This window comes from Carassius auratus, chromosome 32 (assembly GCF_003368295.1).
Source record: "Carassius auratus strain Wakin chromosome 32, ASM336829v1, whole genome shotgun sequence".
Lineage (NCBI taxonomy): Eukaryota > Metazoa > Chordata > Actinopteri > Cypriniformes > Cyprinidae > Carassius > Carassius auratus.
In genome coordinates this window covers 30350250-30369078 of record NC_039274.1, presented here as the reverse complement: position 1 = coordinate 30369078, position 18829 = coordinate 30350250, and the positions used below count along the sequence as shown (strand labels likewise).

Below are 18829 nucleotides of genomic sequence, written 5' to 3'. Positions count from 1 at the left end.
AGTATGTGATCAGTTTAAATAGAAGGCCCAATTCAAATGACTTTTCATTAGCTTTGATAATAAGCAACGACACCCATCCATTGCTTCATCTGGCGCCATCTGAATGGTTTTCCTCTTGGAGCCGTGAGATAACAGTTGATAGTAGCTGAGAGGTAATGAGCGACCCTACCTTGAACTCTCCAACAACAGAAGGGTCTTCACTCTCGTTCTGGACTCTTCCACGGTGAAGTTTAAATGTTTGACAGAAATCAGCCAACTGCTCGAAGCCTTCAACCTTCTCCAGTTCCCTGTCATACACCTGAGAAAGGAAGCACAGGAGAGTGTGTATTTTGTGATATATGATTTGGATGCAGATCTAGCGCTTTAAAAATGTGCTCTAATCAACTGAAAGGGCTGAAAGGACACATACTATGCACAAGACATCCATTGTTTGTCTTGCCAAAGCAGTTTTCTTTAAGAATCTTGGACTCTTGAGATCTTTAATTGTGGGTTTAACATTTCAGGCGCAAGTCAAACAACCTCAAATGCATCATTAATACAAAAAGATCTGGAAATTCCTGATTATGAGGATGTTTAAATCCAGCAATAAAACTGCGCAAAAAACGATTTGTGCCTGAGGAAAAATATGCTTTGCCATGTCATTACACAACTTTTAACTAGCGGTGGTTAACTCTCCAACCAAACGGCCATCTAGGAGACAACTTAGTGACAAAAGTATGAAGGAATCCTTGTAAGCGAGTCGCTCTGTTTTTCTAGTTGACTCACTCAGGCCTGGTCCCTGAACGTGTGACACAGCACATGAAACCCTCTCCCAGTCTCTTTTGCTATTTCCCTGCCTTCAATCTCTCCCTCAGGCACCATTAGCCCAAAATAACAGCTCATCTCAGCAGTTTTAGGCAAAGTGTTTCTGTCTGCGGCTCCTCCTGGTGCGTGGGACACTCACACGGTGGCAGCCAACAATCGAACCCAGGGCCTCGCAGGTAGCCCTGAGACCCGAGCCCCTGCCAGATGACTAACGGACACGTTTAGATCGGAAAGGTTGGAAAGAGTGACTAAGGCAAGTAGAGAGAGAATGTGGTGACAGGGGAGATCGCTGACAAACCGGCCAGAGATCGAGGGATGATAGGGAGGTGTGGGCTGGGGGGAAAACGGGCCGATGACGTCAGTAACAGAGCCCTTGTCTGCACTTGGTTATCCCCCTGCGACAACCCCGACATGAATTCATCGGAAAAGTTGGGAATCTGGCAGCCATGGGCTCTATTATAAATGGACAAGCTTGTGGGAAGTGGGCTGGAGTGGACTGGAGTCGGGGGGAGTGAGCGTTTGAAAGTAGGCATGTGCAGTCCCAAGAGAGAGACCACAGGACTTTGAAGTTCCAGCATCTTTATGTTTGGTTTTCTTTGAGCGCTGATAATGTCACTATAGTTACTATTAACTTTTGCTGTTAATCTCCATGGACAGATTTCATACTGATGGGATTGTCTTAGTCGTGCCATTTGGGAGACATGAGGATGAAAAAACATGACAAAATGTTCATTTTTGTTCTCAAGTTGTGTAGGAAACCATGTACTGGGTTCTTTAAAGGGATAGTTCTTCCCCAAAATGTTCTGTCATCATGTCAAACCACTATGATTTTCTTCTGTTCTGAAAAATGTCTTGACAATCGACAAATGCACCATGCAACCTGTTTACACGAGCTCTAGCATTGCGCATTCTTCCCCTGTACGATCAGGTTTTTCATGAATGGACTTCTCGGACTATAAGAATAAGAATAAAGCTCTCTTCTTCCAATCCACATGTTTTACATCTGCATTTAACTTTTTTGCCCTCAAATGCTGAATTGAGAGTTTATACAACACTTTTTGCTTCTGTAACTGTCCTCGCAATTGGGTGTCTGTTAGTAAACATCTAGCCATAACTTTAACACCGCATTGTGTCACACTACACAAATTTGGCTCTGCATAGTGTGGATAATGGCACAAACATATATATTTTTTTAATGCCATATTTTTTATGACTTACTATTTATCACTGATACCAAGAATTTTTTTTTTTTTTTTTTGGTCATATATTTTAACCATTGACTTTAGCCATTCAACGCTACAGTATAATTGAGAGCTATCAATTTTTACATTCATTACACTTAAAAAAAACAACTTCTAATTTAAGTAAGGGATAATGTACATCCAGCCGGTTGTTATCACAGAATAACCCATGGCAGGGTGATCAGTTCAATGCCTTACCTGCAGAGTATCGAAGCCCTTCTCTAGATAACTGCCACACTTGTTTCTCTCACCCGTGGAGGCATAAAACTTGCTCCACCAGTCCATAAATTCATCCTGCTGTAGACACAGAGCAAGAAAACATTAAAAGGTCAGTACAGTACAAGGAAGGTCCGTACATATCTGACACCACATCCCTCATTCATTGGACCGCTTCTTCATTAAATCAATCATTTTATGATCATAAATATCTAGGCTGAAATCAATAAAAGCCTCAACTTACCCATTGCCCCAACTAAAGCATGTGCAACAAATTTAACACAAACAAGAAGACAAGGTTAGAAAGGGTGTCAACACATTTTAAGCAGACAGACACATGCAAAAGTGACAGTGACACCATCCACAGACCAAATGATCAGTGAAAACAACCCTATAACTAAATTTTTTCCATAAGTGAGTGATAAATCATCCCACTGTTGTAATACTTGTTAGTCTAAGCATATCAACTAAAGCTAGAAAGAAAGCTTTCAAACTGTCATTTTCCTGGTACTTTCACGGGTATAATTCAGAAGTGAATCAGGATGAGCCACTGATACAGCTAGTCTTGCCAACACTTACTGATTTCATGTGGAAAGTGTGGGAATTTTTTGAAAAGGTACAAATCAGGCAGTTCCCACCTCAGCCAGCACCACATTCCCATCCAAGCACAAGACAAAAGAGTGTTGTTAATGTGAAACACCCTCTGCAACTGTCACTGCTTCAAAACAAGAAACAAAAGTGCAGTCTGATTATGAAGCAAGTATTGTCAAAATGCGTGTGTGTTTGACAGATGGATGAAAGACAGACTGAGCCAACATGGCATAAAACATAGTACATTGCTCTTTCTTCCAGAAGGCCCGGTTCGACTCGCACCGAGGAGACTTCAAGTTTCACTTGCATCGTTCTTTTAACTTTTATGATGAGAGAGGAAAAACAGTATTGATGGAGCAATGCCGGGCTTTGCTGCGTTTTTTCCTCGTCTTAGTTGTTAAGGAGTGTGGTTGTATGGTGTGAATGTTGGTGACCAGGCAGAGGGCCGACAGTGTTGTTTAAGTGGACTTCAAGCCAAAGAATGTGTGTGTACTTTTGTCAGAGTGTGTCATATGCCACTGCTCTACAAGACTGTGTTACAGTCTTAGACCAACAAACTGTGTACATGTTTGCTGCACAGTAAACTCAACATACAGTAGGAGAAAAATGAACATATAATTTATGAAAATAAATTCTCTCTTAAACTGATATTGTAGTGGCTTGTAGCGGTTAGTGTAGCTCTGACACATTGAATATTGAGTTATATGTGGATGACATGAGTTTGAATCAAACAAACTTTGAATGAAGTCTTTCGTGAGTTTTTTGTCATCTAAAATAATGGCCAATAAATAAGAAGAAATAAAACAGTGTGCCTTACCATTCAGGAGTTTGGGGTCCGTTAGTTTTTGAATGCTTTTGAGATGGTCTTTTATAGTCACCAAGACCAAGAGTAAAACATCATTCTTTAATATTATAAAAATTTAAAATAACTTTTTTCCTATTTAAAAATATTTTAAAATGTCATTTATTTGTCATTTGGCATTTAGTGTCAGAATTTTTTTGTCTTCAGTGTCTATTACAAAATAATTGTAATATGCTGACCTGGCTAATTATCAATGTTATATAATATTTTTGTGAGAACAGTTTAAAAAAAAGTTCAGAATAACAAAATGTATTTCAAATAATAATCATTTGTAACATTATATATGTCTTTACTATAACTTAAAATCAACTTTATATACATTCTTTGTAAATAACACATAACGTATATTAAAAAGAAAAGTACTGACCCCAAACTTTTAAAATGGTAGTGCATTTTACTTTACTTAATAACTTAGGAGAAGTGTCACAATATAAAGCTCCAGAATTGCTCAGAAAATATGAGACTCTGTAAAACAAAGAAAGACCCAGCAAAAACAGTTTATCTAAAGAGTAATTGTATTAGGAGGCAAGCACTTACAGAAGGGATGTGTGCAGCACATGTGCTTGACAATAAGTCCGAACAGGTTAAAGGACTGTGCGCCAAGCTTGGTGGACACACTGAAATGTCACAAAGCTCACAACATTACAGTCAAAAAGTTTGAAAAACAGTAAATCCAATCGTTTACAAAAGACATAAAGCATTTAGACAAGTGAATGTAACTTTAAAGCTCTAGACGTTAGAGTCATCAGGTCAGAGATTTTGTAAACTCAGATTTACACAAGAACTTCCTCAAGCCAATATAATAAAGGAGAGAAATTAATGATTCAACAAATGGCAAAGAGAGAAAGAGATGAGTAGAAGGTGAAGCTAACATGAAGTTGCATGCTTTTAGGGGACAGTCCCCCTAGTCCAGCCCATGTGTCTACCCAAAGGCGGCACACGGGGTAAATGGGACTTGGTGTGCAGCAAGTATTTGCAGAGTATTGTGAAGTTGCTTTCAGAATCACTTAAGCTGAGTTGGCCTGACTGTGTGGCAGTCTAACCGGCCCTGAATGGTGCTTTTCATAGTACTGCCACATGTCTCCTCTCTTTGTCTGACAGAGCTATTAAAGCGGAGCCTAAGGACGCCGTGACAGCCATGTTTCCATACTAGCTACTATGTGTGTGCGCCTTAGGTGTTTGTGTGCAAGCTTGTGTTAAGGAAATAATGTTCCATTTTGCCTCTGAAATGATGTGTAATGAGTGAGTGCATGTGCGTCTGGTCACCCAGACACTTTGAGTGCACCAGATGTATGCATTTAGTTATTCTATACTTTACCCAAAGGTTTTAGGGCTTAGGGGTATTATTAAAATAAGCACTGCACAAGAGAAGACCGCACCATATAAACCTGGGTGTATATGTGCGTGCATGCTCGCAAAAAGTTCAACACACCCTCAAAAGTGATGTTATACAGATGAAAAGATAATGTTATGGGTTTGATACAATTTCAGACAACGGGAACCTAGAAATTTAAAAATGAGAGTATTTATAAATGGCAGCTTTGGCCATGGGCGGCCTGGTACTGGAACAGGGTGGTCGGAGAGGCTGAGGGAAAACAGTGAACTTCACTGCTCCTCCAAAAGTTCATTCAAGCAAAACCTGTTAAAATGGTTGCAAACATTCTCAATTCCTGAGGTGAAGGTTACTGGAGGGCACTGGTGGTGTTAGCTTTGGGTCTGAAAGGGCTCGTGTGCACTACTGATGAAAAATAACCAAGCAGATTTGGTAACAATTGACGGTTCATTCAGAAATATAAACAATATCCAAAATGATATTTGTGACATGGAGTTGTAGGTTCTATAGCAGGTTAAATTTCATCCATGACTTGACAATTCATTTCTTAATTTTTCATGAAAGTTGTGATGGAGTGCAGTAGAGGCTGTCAGCATATACATATAGCACAAATACTGTACATTACTGTATATATAGTACATTTGAAATATGCTGGTTTGGTGCCGTTCTACAACTATACATATCAGTATTCTTAAATGTATTTCACAGTGACAGTCCCTTCATCTGAATATGTCTACTTTCCTACTATACAGTAGGCAAAAAGAGTAGTATTTCACATACTTTATTGTAAGTATGTTCTTGGTGTAGTACCTACTCAGTATGACTTGTAAATATCAAAGGTGGCAATGTACAGTACATCACATTGTAAAGTCTCATCACAGCTGATGCAACAATATTTAATAAAGAAGTGAAATTAAGGTAGAAGTTAATTTGTCAAATCATCAGTGTGCAGCACTGATTCACAACCTTTTTTACTCCAGCCCCCCCCCAGGGTCTATGACAATATTCAAATGCTTACTTTAAATGACTATGGATAAGAATTTTTCTAAATCCATTTTACTCAACTTCTACCTGATCAAAAATTTTAGAGCTTGCCGTAACTACGGAAGTGTAAATCCATTACAATAAATGCTTACAGCATTTTAAGATTTTATTCATTTACAGCTCTAGAAATCACACTTTTAAAATGTTAGTTTTAAACCATTTTGAGTCATCTTGGAGCCTTCTTGGCAGGTTACTGAGGCTCCCTAGTAGGCCCTGGGTTGAGAACCACTGGTGTACAGCACAGCAGTTGGGACATTTAATTTTTTTCACCTCTGCTCTAGCTTGCTCCTTGTCTAGCTTTCTAACAAAGCTCGCTATAAATATACACTATAAATATTGTTGGCCCTTTGACAGTTGCTTGTTCCTCTGTTGTCAGTCACTCTGTATAAAAGCATCCATAATAAAGCAATATCATAAAGCCAGTACTGGCCTTGATTTTGGATAAATGCTAGAGGGACTTTTGAATGTATGTATACATTTATAAGGGCAGCCCTTGTTCACTAAGACGTGTGCTGTACTGCTTCACTGTCTGCAAATTTCAGCAGAGTCAAGGCATTCTTTCAAATAACCTTCAGTATAGTTTCATGGTCTGAAGAAAATTAAGCCACCAACCAATATTCCATTTTATGAGCAACCACAGTCCTGCATGTCTCTTTTTTCTCCTCTCAAAAATACTGATGCGTTTTGGATGTCAAGTACTAAGACTGGCAAAACTGTTGAAATATTATTTGTCCTCTGGCGTGTCTGAAGGCTTGGCAAAGACTTCAGCGAACGCGGCATCACCACGGTGCATGGCAGTATGTGTGTGTATGGCAGTTCTCACAAAGCAAAGAACAGAACAGAACAGAACTGAACATAACAGAACAAAACAGAATAGTTGTGGTCCTGCTTTAGGGTAATTATATAAAACAGGGTTTTATCAGGATTTTTTATTTATTAAATTATTTTGACGGAAGTGAAAACTGTGTGTATTTTTTTTCTACACACTATTATTGTTAGATGTATAAACCTGAAGAGAAGTGTTTTCAATAAAAAAGTAAAATCAACAAAAAATGTGAGACACTTTATTTTTGCATTAAACATATTTAATAAATCGTTTTTATGTGCTTTAACAGCTCCAAAACTCATTTTGTAAAATCTTTAGCTTTCAATATTTTTTACTGCCCTTCTAGCACCCTCCTGTGGGTCCTAGAACCATTTAAAAATCCCTTAATCAGAAGACCTGAAAAAAAAAAAGATGATGAACATTTCTCTCCTCTCAATCTTTTTTCTCTCCCTCCTGAGAATAAAAGCACAGGACTGTGGCTCATAGAAAGTATCTATACAAAATTTAATAAAAATGATTGAATACACATTTTCATCTCCCTCTTTCTCTTCCTTTCACTCATTCTTTTTCTTTCTATACTTGACATTTGGCTATGAGGGGGAATGCACTGGGAATCTTTTAACAGCCCTATTTACTTTGGCTCCGTTGAGAGAGAAAATTCTGGTTTTAGATAATCTGGTTTGAATGTTTTCTAATAAAATAATAAATAAATAAATAAATAAGCCTCTATGTTTTAGCAGGAGAAAGGAGAAGGGAGTACTACATTTAGATTTTTTATATAAACAAAAAGTTATTTCAAAGCATTCTGCTTAGTCCTAGTCTGATCTAAGATCTAGACCCAAAGACCTAAATCTATGGAGATCATGTGACCAAGACCAAACTGGACCATTCTAAGACCTGTACAACACTCAAGAGTAGAAGGGCCTAAACAATGACAGAACACACACAACTCCTATATGCTTGCTTCTCTTTTCTTGGTCTTTCATTCATGGTCCTGACTTTTTTCTCTTAGAAATAAAATTGCTGTAAGTTAAAAAAAAAAGTGCAGAAAGAAGGATAGTTTGAATCCATTAAGTCTCCTTGATCTTAACACGAAACAAGATTTATCTCTTGGAGGAACGGTGTTCTGCAACCAATCATAAGCGTAACAAATAGAACTTTACAGAGTCAAAGACAAATATGAGAGCAAATTAACTTTGACCCATAAATAAAAAAGAAAAAAAATTAACAAATGTCTCTCACCCAAAGTTCCTACAGTTGGTCACATGCATAAATCCTTCCTTGAGTTAGAAACATCTGCGTAAGCAGACCAACATATACTGCATCTGCCTGATTAGAAGCATCCGTTAACCTAATTAGACTGGTGTAAATATCATTTGGAAATGATATATTTATGGTCAGAAGTATGTGGATTCTCAAACACCACACCCATATAAGCACGTCTGAGCATTCAATTTCAAAACCATGGGTATTGACAGAGAGTTGATCAAGTTTCAATCTCCTGAAAAGGCCTGGAACATGCTGTGGGGATGTTGTTGGATAGTGGCGATGTTGTAACATGGCTGCTGGGATTTACTCTCATTCAGATACAAGAGGCGCTGATATTGGACAATGGGGATTGACTCAAAGTTGGTGTTCCAATTCATCCCAAAACATGTTCAGGTCTGGACTTTGTGTAGGCCAGTCAGCTTTTTTAACAACAGACTCAGTAAACCATTTCTATATTGACTACAAATTATTATTTGTATTTTTTTTTGTTAATCTTTTTTTTTATTATTATTATTTTATATAAATCTTTGTGTAAAAGTCAGACCTTGGTCTGGGTGATGTCACTTGTCCATGCATCATCATACACCAAGAGCATACAGCACAAAACACGAGCCACATCACATTTGGATGAATTTACCACAGCTATTCTGACTGAATAAAGGTGCACATTCCATAGGCCACAAACACAAATGTAGACAAATAAAAAAAAAACTATATATATATATATATATATATATATATATATATATATATATATATATATATATATATATATATATATATATATATATATAGCACATTACATTTTTACTTATTGAGGACAAAAAACCTTGGACTCAACCCATAACATTATCACTCAAGGAGCTCTAGTCTTGATGAAATGAAGGTTACAGAGAAATGGAAAGAGATGGTGAAAGGGGTGATGAGGTCATACATACGTACATGGAGGCTGGACTGAGAAGGCGAGATGTTAATAACGGCAGAGCTGGTGCCGTCTGCCTATTATAAATCAGAAGCATTGGTTAGTTGGTTAACGTTAGTACTATCTGTAATTCGCTAATCAACATACTTTCAAAAACATGCAAAGAGAAACAATCATAGTGACAAAAACAGCCAAGTCTTTCAATTTCTCTATTCAAAGTCTAAAGCAAAAAAGTGTTTTTATGGTTTGTATTGTAAGTGTTTGAGGTTGTAATTGGAATGTGCAATGTTAAATATCCTTATCAAGAAAAATCTATTTTTTGTAGAATGATGAGGAATAACATTAATACAGAGCAACACATTTGATCAGCTGAATATGTGGATGAAGTAAGATGACAGGTCTGGAACTCCCAGACTAAGAGAGTCAATGAGGTATAGATGGCAACCCTACCGAATGCTCTGACGCGAACCTGTGGTACGTGAATTCAGACAGGACTGTTTCTAGCTGATAGATAAATCATTACCAAGGTTAGGACCATGAAATGTGACTTCCCGATGAAGAATGACACCCCAAGATTGTTGTTTTCCCTGGATGGGACTCAAGAGCGGGTTTTCACCGCTAATAGCTTTAACAGATGAAGACAGGGTCTCTACATTAGGATGAGTTCATGCAGCAATGCAAGCGCTAACGCTAATTAGCTGCAGACATGACACACATTCATATTCCGTAGAGATGCACCTCCCCATGCTAAATCAAACCATTGTTTTCTATGGGAAAGTGTCGCAGAGAAAGTACCACGCCAGCCATAAAACAATACTGGTGAAAATGCATTGAATAATGGAATAAAATAATTACATTCTGAGGAGAGAGCCCTTCAAGGAGTAAGAATAATTTAGCGTCACAGTATCATTTTAAAGACGTTTGTCCACATATACGCATTATGAAATGCGTTGTTATAAATAACATGTTCAGGGCAAACAACTCATATAATTCAAGCACAAATCTTATTACATCTACAGTATGTGAACAAATGCTCCCCTCAAAAGGAGAAAATATCATGCAAAACAACAACAATTCTGCTGTTACATGATAATAAAAAGGTTTCTGTAGTGTGTAAAAGTCTGGTTAACTTATCTGCAGGTAAACAAAGATAAACTAAAACAAAAAAATTGCATTCATTTAATATTAATAATAATTTTGTTTCTATTACTTTGGTTTAACATTGATGTATTCGTTTTAATAATTGATTGTGTAAAAAAGATTATATATAGCAGTGACCAAGCCTCTCATGAGCAGAAAAAATCAAAAGGCTAGACTCACCTTTGCTGAAGAGCATGTTGTGTGGAGAGATAACGGTAGCACTTTATTTTACAGTCCTGTTCCTCATGTACATACTATGTACTTATTATAGTAATTACAATAACTATGTAATAACTAGGTACTAACCCTGAACCTAACCCTAAACCTAACCCTACCCCATGTAGTTACCTTGTGTTACCAGAAATTTCTTAGATAAATACACTGTAATTACACTATAAGTACATGTAAGTACACGTAATGTAAAATAAAGTGCAACCGAGATAACTTTAGTGATGAGATCAAATTTAATTTATTTGGGTCAGATGGGAATTATGTTCAGCATCAAACTTGGAAATGACTGAACCCCGAGTGCTTAAAGACGTCAGTGAAAGGAGGAAGAGGAAGTGTCATGTTTTGGGGGAAGTTTTCTGCAGCAGGAGTTGGGCCTCTTATAAAGCTACATGGCAAGGTGAATGCAAATGTTTATCTGAACCTCCTTCAGCAACATGCTTCCCTACAAGCATCTCCCAGTCACCCTTCAGTTTTCATGCAAACAATGACTCATCACACTGCAAAACAAATAAAGCATTTCCTTGACGCTAAGAAAAATGAAAAAAATAAAAAATGAAATGGCGGGCCCAGAGTATTGTTCTAAACCTGACTGAAAGTCTCTGGAAAATCCTTGGTGACACAGTTTTCCCTAAGTAACCTACTACAGTTTGTGAACTATGGAAGAGGGTGGACCAAGATCACATCAGCGCAGGGTGAGAAACTACTGATATCCTGCAGCCGCAGATCCGCTGAAGTCATTTAAAGCAGGGTCTCTACACTTCCTACTAATTTCTGACAGCTGTAACCCTCCAAAACTTTACTCGTATCTTCTGTGCCACAGTGGTTACTGCTCTCTAAATTTTGATAACTGTATTTTCCCCAAAATAAAGATTTTTGTTGAAATGCCTTGGATATTTTTTCAGACATGTTAGTAGAACATAAGCTAATATTCCTTCCAATTTTGAGCGAAGAAAATTAAGAATATTTCAGAAAAAAGTATTTATAGGTTGCTCTCTAGTTCTGATCTCCACTGTATAGAGAAGTAATCTAATCCAAAAATGGCTTGTGATAAATAAGCTTCACCCAAAAAAGCAGAGCAATTTTACACATCCCTCCCTGTTGAGCCTGGGAGATTGCATTCCCACACTGCATCTGTCACAAGCTCAGCTCATCATGTTGAACAGTGTTGGTCAAGTTCTAATTTCTGATTACCGATTACTCCTTTAAAAAGAAATCACGTTACTGTTCTGATTACTTTATTTCAAAAGTAATTAGTAATTAGTTACAATACTTTTTTTCTCCATTAAGTTTAGGAAATCCCAGCATACACCCTCCCGATAAATATTTGTCATTAAAGCAATATTCACAGAATACTGTCATTTGTGCATTATAGAGTAAATATTGCACAAATATTTACATAAATCTTCTGTTCCAAATTCATACACATTATTATTTATTGTTAAGTATTTTTTTAAAAATGTTTCTGTTATCATTTCAGACATGTATGGTATGGATAGCCTACGTGAAGGCTATGTATGTACGCATCTATGTACCAAGAGCTTCTTAAAAAAACACAACAAATTCCTTGTGTGTTTGCACACACTTGGTGAATAAAGCTGATTCGGATTATTTTTATCTAAAGTAAGCGGATGGTGCGTGCATAGTTTGGCAGAATGCCAGCAAAGAGCGCTGCATTTATAATCTCTAAAAGACATCTCAGTTCATTGCAATCTCACAAATCTGTTTTTAACACAATAAATATATGCATAATGAATCTTGCATAATGTCTACAATTTGTGCATTATAATGAGAGGATTCATGAGCATGCAAATTTCTGCACTGCATTGCGCAATGCTGCCAACACATGCAGAAACGTATAGAGACTTTGGCTTGTAACTACACTCTAATTACTATTTAGAAAATTACAATGCATTAAATTACTCCGTTACTTAAAATGTAATCAAATTACAGTAACGCGTTACGAAGTAATGCGTTACTGCCCAACACTAATGTCGAAGCAGTTCTGATTCCTACGTATTCTGATGCACATGGTGTGGGTGATTACAATGCTATGGTAGGCTGGTGTAACAGCAGAGCCGCTGTGTCTTCCCATGCAGCAACCACATCCTGCTGAAATTATGTGAAATTATGCTTACTCTTTTACGCCACGATCTTAATACAATCAAGAATGCTGGACATAGCATTAAACATCAGGAAATATACAGGCTAATTGTTCTAATAAGTACAAGACATGAATAATAACCATCTTCTGCACCAACACAAGGACAGTCTATTAAAAAAATATTCTATATATAGCAGATTCTCAAAGTCGTATAAGAAGCAAGCCATCAGACTGGCTGCTCATAAACAGGGACCTGGTCATGACGGCCTGTCATCGAGCACTCTCATTCCCCCAGCATTGACCCCTAGCAGGGGAGGTAGGGGGTAGGGGGTGGCAGTTATTGTGGCGCCGGTGGTGAGCAGCCAGGAGTGGGGGGGATGCAGTTGCCCAAGACGAGAACTTACCACATCAGAGGGAGGACTGAACCCTCTCAGCGCCTTCTGCTGTGTAGTGCCAGGGCATAATAAATACAACAAGAGAGAGGACTCCGCACTGCTACTCAGTAGAACAGCTAATTAGGACCAGGCCACTTTTTTTGCTGCTGTCCTCCAACTAGAGGAGTTGCATTACAGAACATTTTGAAGTATGTACATTAGTGGGACTGTTCGCCTCTCTCACTGTCTAAAGGCCTTTCAGCGAAGCCACCAAGAGGTAGGATCAAAATCAAACCTTTTCAGTAGTTCTCCCTCAAGTCTAACCTCAGAAACCTCATCAAAGCTTCTCTACATGGGTGCTTGCTTTTAGCGCCGTGTTTCAGAAGTATACCATTTAACCCGCTCAAAACCGTAGCAAATCCACAAAGCCACTGGATTGGTGTTATTTTTCCCTATGAGGTTGTGTTTGGTCTCATCAAAAACCTGCTTTAAGTGACGAACCTGATCCAGGGAGCATTTTTTATGAGGCCACCAGACCTTATAGTATTGGGGTCTGGGCCAAGCCAAAGCAAAGGCTTTGAGGAGATAATGCGGATCAATTTCATTTAATGCACAGGGGAATTCGGACCAGTTTGCTGTACTGCTCTGAATACCACCAAACACCAAAAACGAGACATTACAGGTGAAGATATAATAAGTTGTGATGCTTAAGAGGGAATACATAAAAACAAATTGCACACACCGATACCACAGTTCACTTACACATGCTGTCTGTTGAATGCAAATTGCATGCCGCAATTCCCAATCTTGGAAGTCAGTTCTGAGTGCTAGCAGCTGTGGAGGATGCAACAGATTGTCACGTTCTAGCATTATTTACTAGGACTATACACTCTAAAAACGGCTGGGTTATTTTTTAACCCAAAATGCTGGGTTGAGTCTGTTGGGTCATTTTGTTGGGTTATTTAATTTCTTTTTAAACACTTTTGGGTAGTTTCAATTTACCAGGTGTTGGGTTAAACCTGCTGGGTTGCGTCGCTGGGTTGTTTCAGGCCAGCGCTGGGTTATTTAACGCGCCTTGAAGATGTTTAAATCGCTCCCCAACTGTCATTTTGGAAGAACAACGGGGCAAAGCCACGGCTTTCAACTGTTTTAAGGTAAGTTTATTTAATGTTTTCAATAATAATTATTTCAAATTGGCATAATTATAACTTTTTTTGCAGCAACAATACTGTTAAACGTCTACAGGCCAACATTATTTACGTTAAATGATGAACTTTACTTCAAACGGCCAACCTATGTTACGCGACTCGCATAATCGTTAAGGTATCTGAGACGACAGATTAATAGTTTTATTAAGTTTCAGAAAGTGACTGATGGCTGAAATATGCGAATACCTGTGAAAAAAGAGGAAAAAGTAGCTTCTGACACTGAAAAGGGAATTTGATATTTAAGTGAGTCAAATGTGTTCAAAAAGTGAATACGACTTTCTGCTCTAATGTAAACGCCTGCAGTTGTCCATATCGACATTTAAATCATACAAATTACGTACAATATAGTCGGACCGCAGGTCTAAAAGAACCGACGACCCAGTTCAAGTAAACCGGTTCAGTAATTCTCGAACAAAGTGATTCCCGGAAAAGAATCGACGTCTCAGGGCATTTCAAAGTGCGCGCACGCACAGCGAGTGACGCTGGCCGCGTTAGTGAAGTGATTTGATGTTTTTGTGGTTTATAAAGTCTTTTTACATACAAATTATAATTCAAAATGTGTTTTTTCCTGTCAGAAAAGCGCATGGATACATTTGTGAGAGAAAAACTGGTCGAGTGCAGTCTTATTGAGGCGTCTAACGGCAAGTTCGTGTTTATTATACATTTTACATAATTGTTTGTCTGTGATAATCAACTAACGTTAACCCTCACGTAACTTAAACGCACATATATTTTTATTTCGTGCTATAGTTAAAGCTGCACCAGAATGTACCTAATTTATGAGCGTAAACATCATATATAAATTTTCCAGATCGTGTTTTTGACTTGTCCTTTTCACTTTGGTACATCTGTAATTTTTTATATATGGACTGTTTTACCTACGTGACTTGTCATAGAAATGTCTGTTTGCGCGCATGCAGTGTGATCTCCCTTATCTGTGCCAGTGACTGTGTGTGTTTGATATAGCCAGCATATTAACATAAAACTGTGATTTATAATGACTGGAACATCCCATTGATTAGACATTTTGAAAGCACACCTTTCAGCCAATCACTATATCATATTCTGCTTCTGTAGACCAACTCATAGGTGAATTTAACTCATAATCATGATGGGTCAATTTCATGATTAACTTCACACAGTTAATTGAACTGAATCACTGTTATTAAAACAATTTGTATTTTTTCTTTTTTTTCAACTTTATTTTAAAGGTTGGAACAAACATGGAATTCCTTAACTGAGCAGAGTCCACAAAACCCATGACAGCAGATCTCTCAGGCATTGATCATAATCAATGGACAGGTAAGGATATTCTGCGCTATTTTCAAAAGGAATTGCAAATTGTATATTTAATTGTATTTTTCCACATGTGGACATATACATTGTGAAATAGTCCAAACTCAATTGAAAAGCATTTGTATTTCAGATGCCTTACACAGAAAGCTGTCAATTTGTGTCAAGGGTGGGACTATACTATGGGGCGTGTTTGTATTGGGAGATATTTTGTAGTTTTTACCCCAAATCTCTCACTGTTTGCACTCTGATGCACGTCAGCAAACAACATTGCAGTTCTACTCTTATTTACCTAGCTGCATCTTACCCTATATTTTATACCTCAGGTGAAAAGCATTTGGTTAATGGTGAATATTGACCAATAGTACCATGTGGCTCTAACGGTTAGCGGGTGATAGTAGCTGCATTTGGGGTAAAAATGACAGAATTATTTATTGTGTGAGGTGCCCAGAATATAGGGAGATCCGGATTGCACTGTCTGTTTTTTATCACACATCTCTCGGAGCGGCAGCTGCCTTTAGTAGTGCCTTAACCTCCATTGTTCAAAGCATTTTGCATAGTTGTCTTTGAGTGACGTCACCTCCCAATACAAACACTCTCCATAGTATGGTCCCACCTCTGACAAAAATTGACAGTTTTCAATGTGAGGCATTGGAAATTCAGATGCTAAAGATTCCATTTGAGTTTTGGCAGGTAACATGTGCGACACAGTGAAAAAACAGACATGGTAATTCATAAAACCTCATGTACTTGTTCTTATGTTGCATCTATGCTAACATTAGTCTGTTTCTCTCTTATTCCAAGGTCACCGTAGCCACCAGATCCAGTCTGTGTCCAGATCAGAGGGTCACTGCAGTCACCCGGATCCAGCACGTATCCAGACCAGATGGTGGTTCAGCACCTAGAAAGGACCTCTACATCCCTGAAAGACAGCGGAGACCAGGACAACTAGAGCCCAGATACAGATCCCCTGTAAAGACCTTGTCTCAGAGGACCACCAGGACAAGACCACAGGAAACAGATGATTCTTCTGCACAATCTGACTTTGCTGCAGGCTGGAATTGAACTACTGGTTTCGTCTGGTCAGAGGAGAACTGGCACCCCAACTGAGCCTGGTTTCTCCCAAGGTTTTTTTCTCCATTCTGTCACCGATGGAGTTTTGGTTCCTTGTTTTTCTTTAGTTGGGGACAATTAATATCAAGCGATATCATCCACTTGATCGCACAGAGGGACGATACATCACTGAATCAATGATGAATTGACTTTAACTGAAAACTGAGTGTTTACTTTTGTCCCTTTGCATTATTACACACTATTTTCCTATTTAATACTGTAAAGCTGCTATGATGCAGTATTTGATCAATATGACAGGCTTATTACTCATAATACATGGAAAATACAGCTACAAACTGACTTTGTTTTTCCATTTGAAATTTGGCAGTCACTAAACTGAAACCGTAATTTTTGTTCAGTGTTTTTGAAACAGTGTTTTGTTCAAGATTTGCAATTGTGTTTGGATTGTCACAATTTGTCACATGTGCAAAACGCAATTGAAAATATAATTAGCAATTCCTTTTGAAAATTGTCCTTCCGTAGACAGGCTCTATAACGGAGTACACTGCTCTCAGGTGTAGATCTTCGCTTCAGAGCTTAAGTGTTTGACAATAGTTCACCCAAAAATGAAAATTGTCACTAATTATTCACCCTGGTCTGAAAGCTCTCGAATATCAACGAAAATATCTTAACTTGTGTTCTGAAGATGAACGAAGGGCTTACGGGTTTGTAACGACATGAAGTTGAGTAATAAATGACAGGATTTTCATTTTTGGGTGAACTATATGTTGAACTACCCTAAGCAGTGCACATCTACCTAAGTAGGAGTCTTTATATACTTGATATAAATTTAAGGACATCTTTAAATGATTTTACATTTAAATTTAAAGAATGTTAATTGTCAATGTCATTTCACTGTGTATTTAAATAGCTAAAAATCTCAAAATGTAATAGTTAAAAAGCTAGACACAGGTCATTCAGAAATAATTTTCTTATTTATTGCAACTGTATTTCTGTGATTTTTATTTATTTATTTTGCATTTGCTGGAAATATAAAAAGGGAAAATTCCATGTTGTTTGTCATTGGTAAATATTTTTGAATGTCAGATGGCATTAAAAATATTTTTAACAGTCTAAATAACCTGTATTCTTCATTATTTATTAGTCCATGATTGCTTTGTTAAGCAAAAGTGAAATGAGAATAACCCAGCAAGAATAACCCAGAATCATAAAAATGCAAACCCACAAATGGTAAAAATGACTCTATCTTGGGTTTTCTAAATAACCCAGCATGCTGGGTTAAAATGTGTAAACCAGCATGCTGGGTTACTTTAACCCAGCATGTGTTCTGTCCAATATTTACCCAGTGCTGGGTTGCCAATTGGGTTATTTTTAACCCAGCCATTTTTAGAGTGTACAGCATCACTTCACCACTGCAATCCATGCACCTGAATCAGCTTTGTACAAAATATATGTACAGAAATAACCTTTTTTTTTTTAAAGGAAATGTTGATTGAAGTTCATTAAATTTCTATATTAACTTTCTATTTATCAAAGAATTAAAAAAAAAGTTTTCATAGAGACATCAGCATCAGCACAACTGTTTTCAGCATCAGTGATAAAGTTGGTTGAACACCAAATAAGCATGTTAGAATGATTTCTGAAGCATCGCGCAGACTGAAGACTGGAGCAATGGCTGCTGAAAATTTACCTTTGACACAGAAATAAATTACATTTTAAAATATATTAAAATAGAAAACAGTAAAATATTTCACATTATTTCACAAAAGAAATGCAAAAGTTGCAAAAAACAAAAGTTGTTTTGTGGCTCCAAAGTAATCATTCTCAGAAAAAAGTCTCAAGACAAGAGAGAAGATTTAGTCTTTTCAGTTGAGCTTGGTCATGTAGGATTGACTTTTTCCTTTGTGTATTTGTTTTCTGTTTTCAACAATTTACTGTATATACATAGTTTTTATATACAAAATCTATTTTGCACATTGCTAAATGGATCCATAGAAATGGATCTTTTACTGCCATCAGGTTCCAAACAGTAGCCATGTAGAGATGAACAAGTTTTTCTCTTTAGCTTTCCTTGCCATTCCTGATTTCCTGAGTGGATCACAGCGGCTTCAGGCTCCCAACAGACTGCTAGAAGTCTTGCGGGATTGCAGGCCGGGGATCAAATTCCTGTTGCTTCTAGGGTGATAGACCCCAGAAACGTTATTCTGACCCAGTGCAGCTGACCGGTACTAACAACCGTGCTACTGTATGTCAAAACTACCTGAGACATTGTCGATCAATGCTACAATGGTATAAAATCA

General features: G+C 37.7%; 1 protein-coding gene across 9 annotated transcripts in view; it reads right to left on the bottom strand.

The window, feature by feature from the left end:
• LOC113052082 (dysferlin-like) overlaps positions 1 to 18829 on the bottom strand; it is a 73825-nt gene that overhangs the window by 12503 nt on the left and 42493 nt on the right. For 5 of the 9 annotated variants that reach the window (XM_026216388.1, XM_026216386.1, XM_026216389.1 and 2 more), the window contains 4 exons: positions 9129 to 9185; positions 2506 to 2517; positions 2244 to 2342; positions 170 to 298 (listed from right to left, as the gene is read on the bottom strand). In XM_026216388.1, coding sequence (XP_026072173.1) covers positions 170 to 298; positions 2244 to 2342; positions 2506 to 2517; positions 9129 to 9185 — 297 coding nt within the window. The remainder of the gene's footprint in view (positions 1 to 169; positions 299 to 2243; positions 2343 to 2505; positions 2518 to 9128; positions 9186 to 18829) is intronic. The other 4 variants (XM_026216395.1, XM_026216390.1, XM_026216393.1 and 1 more) reach the window with 2 other exon arrangements.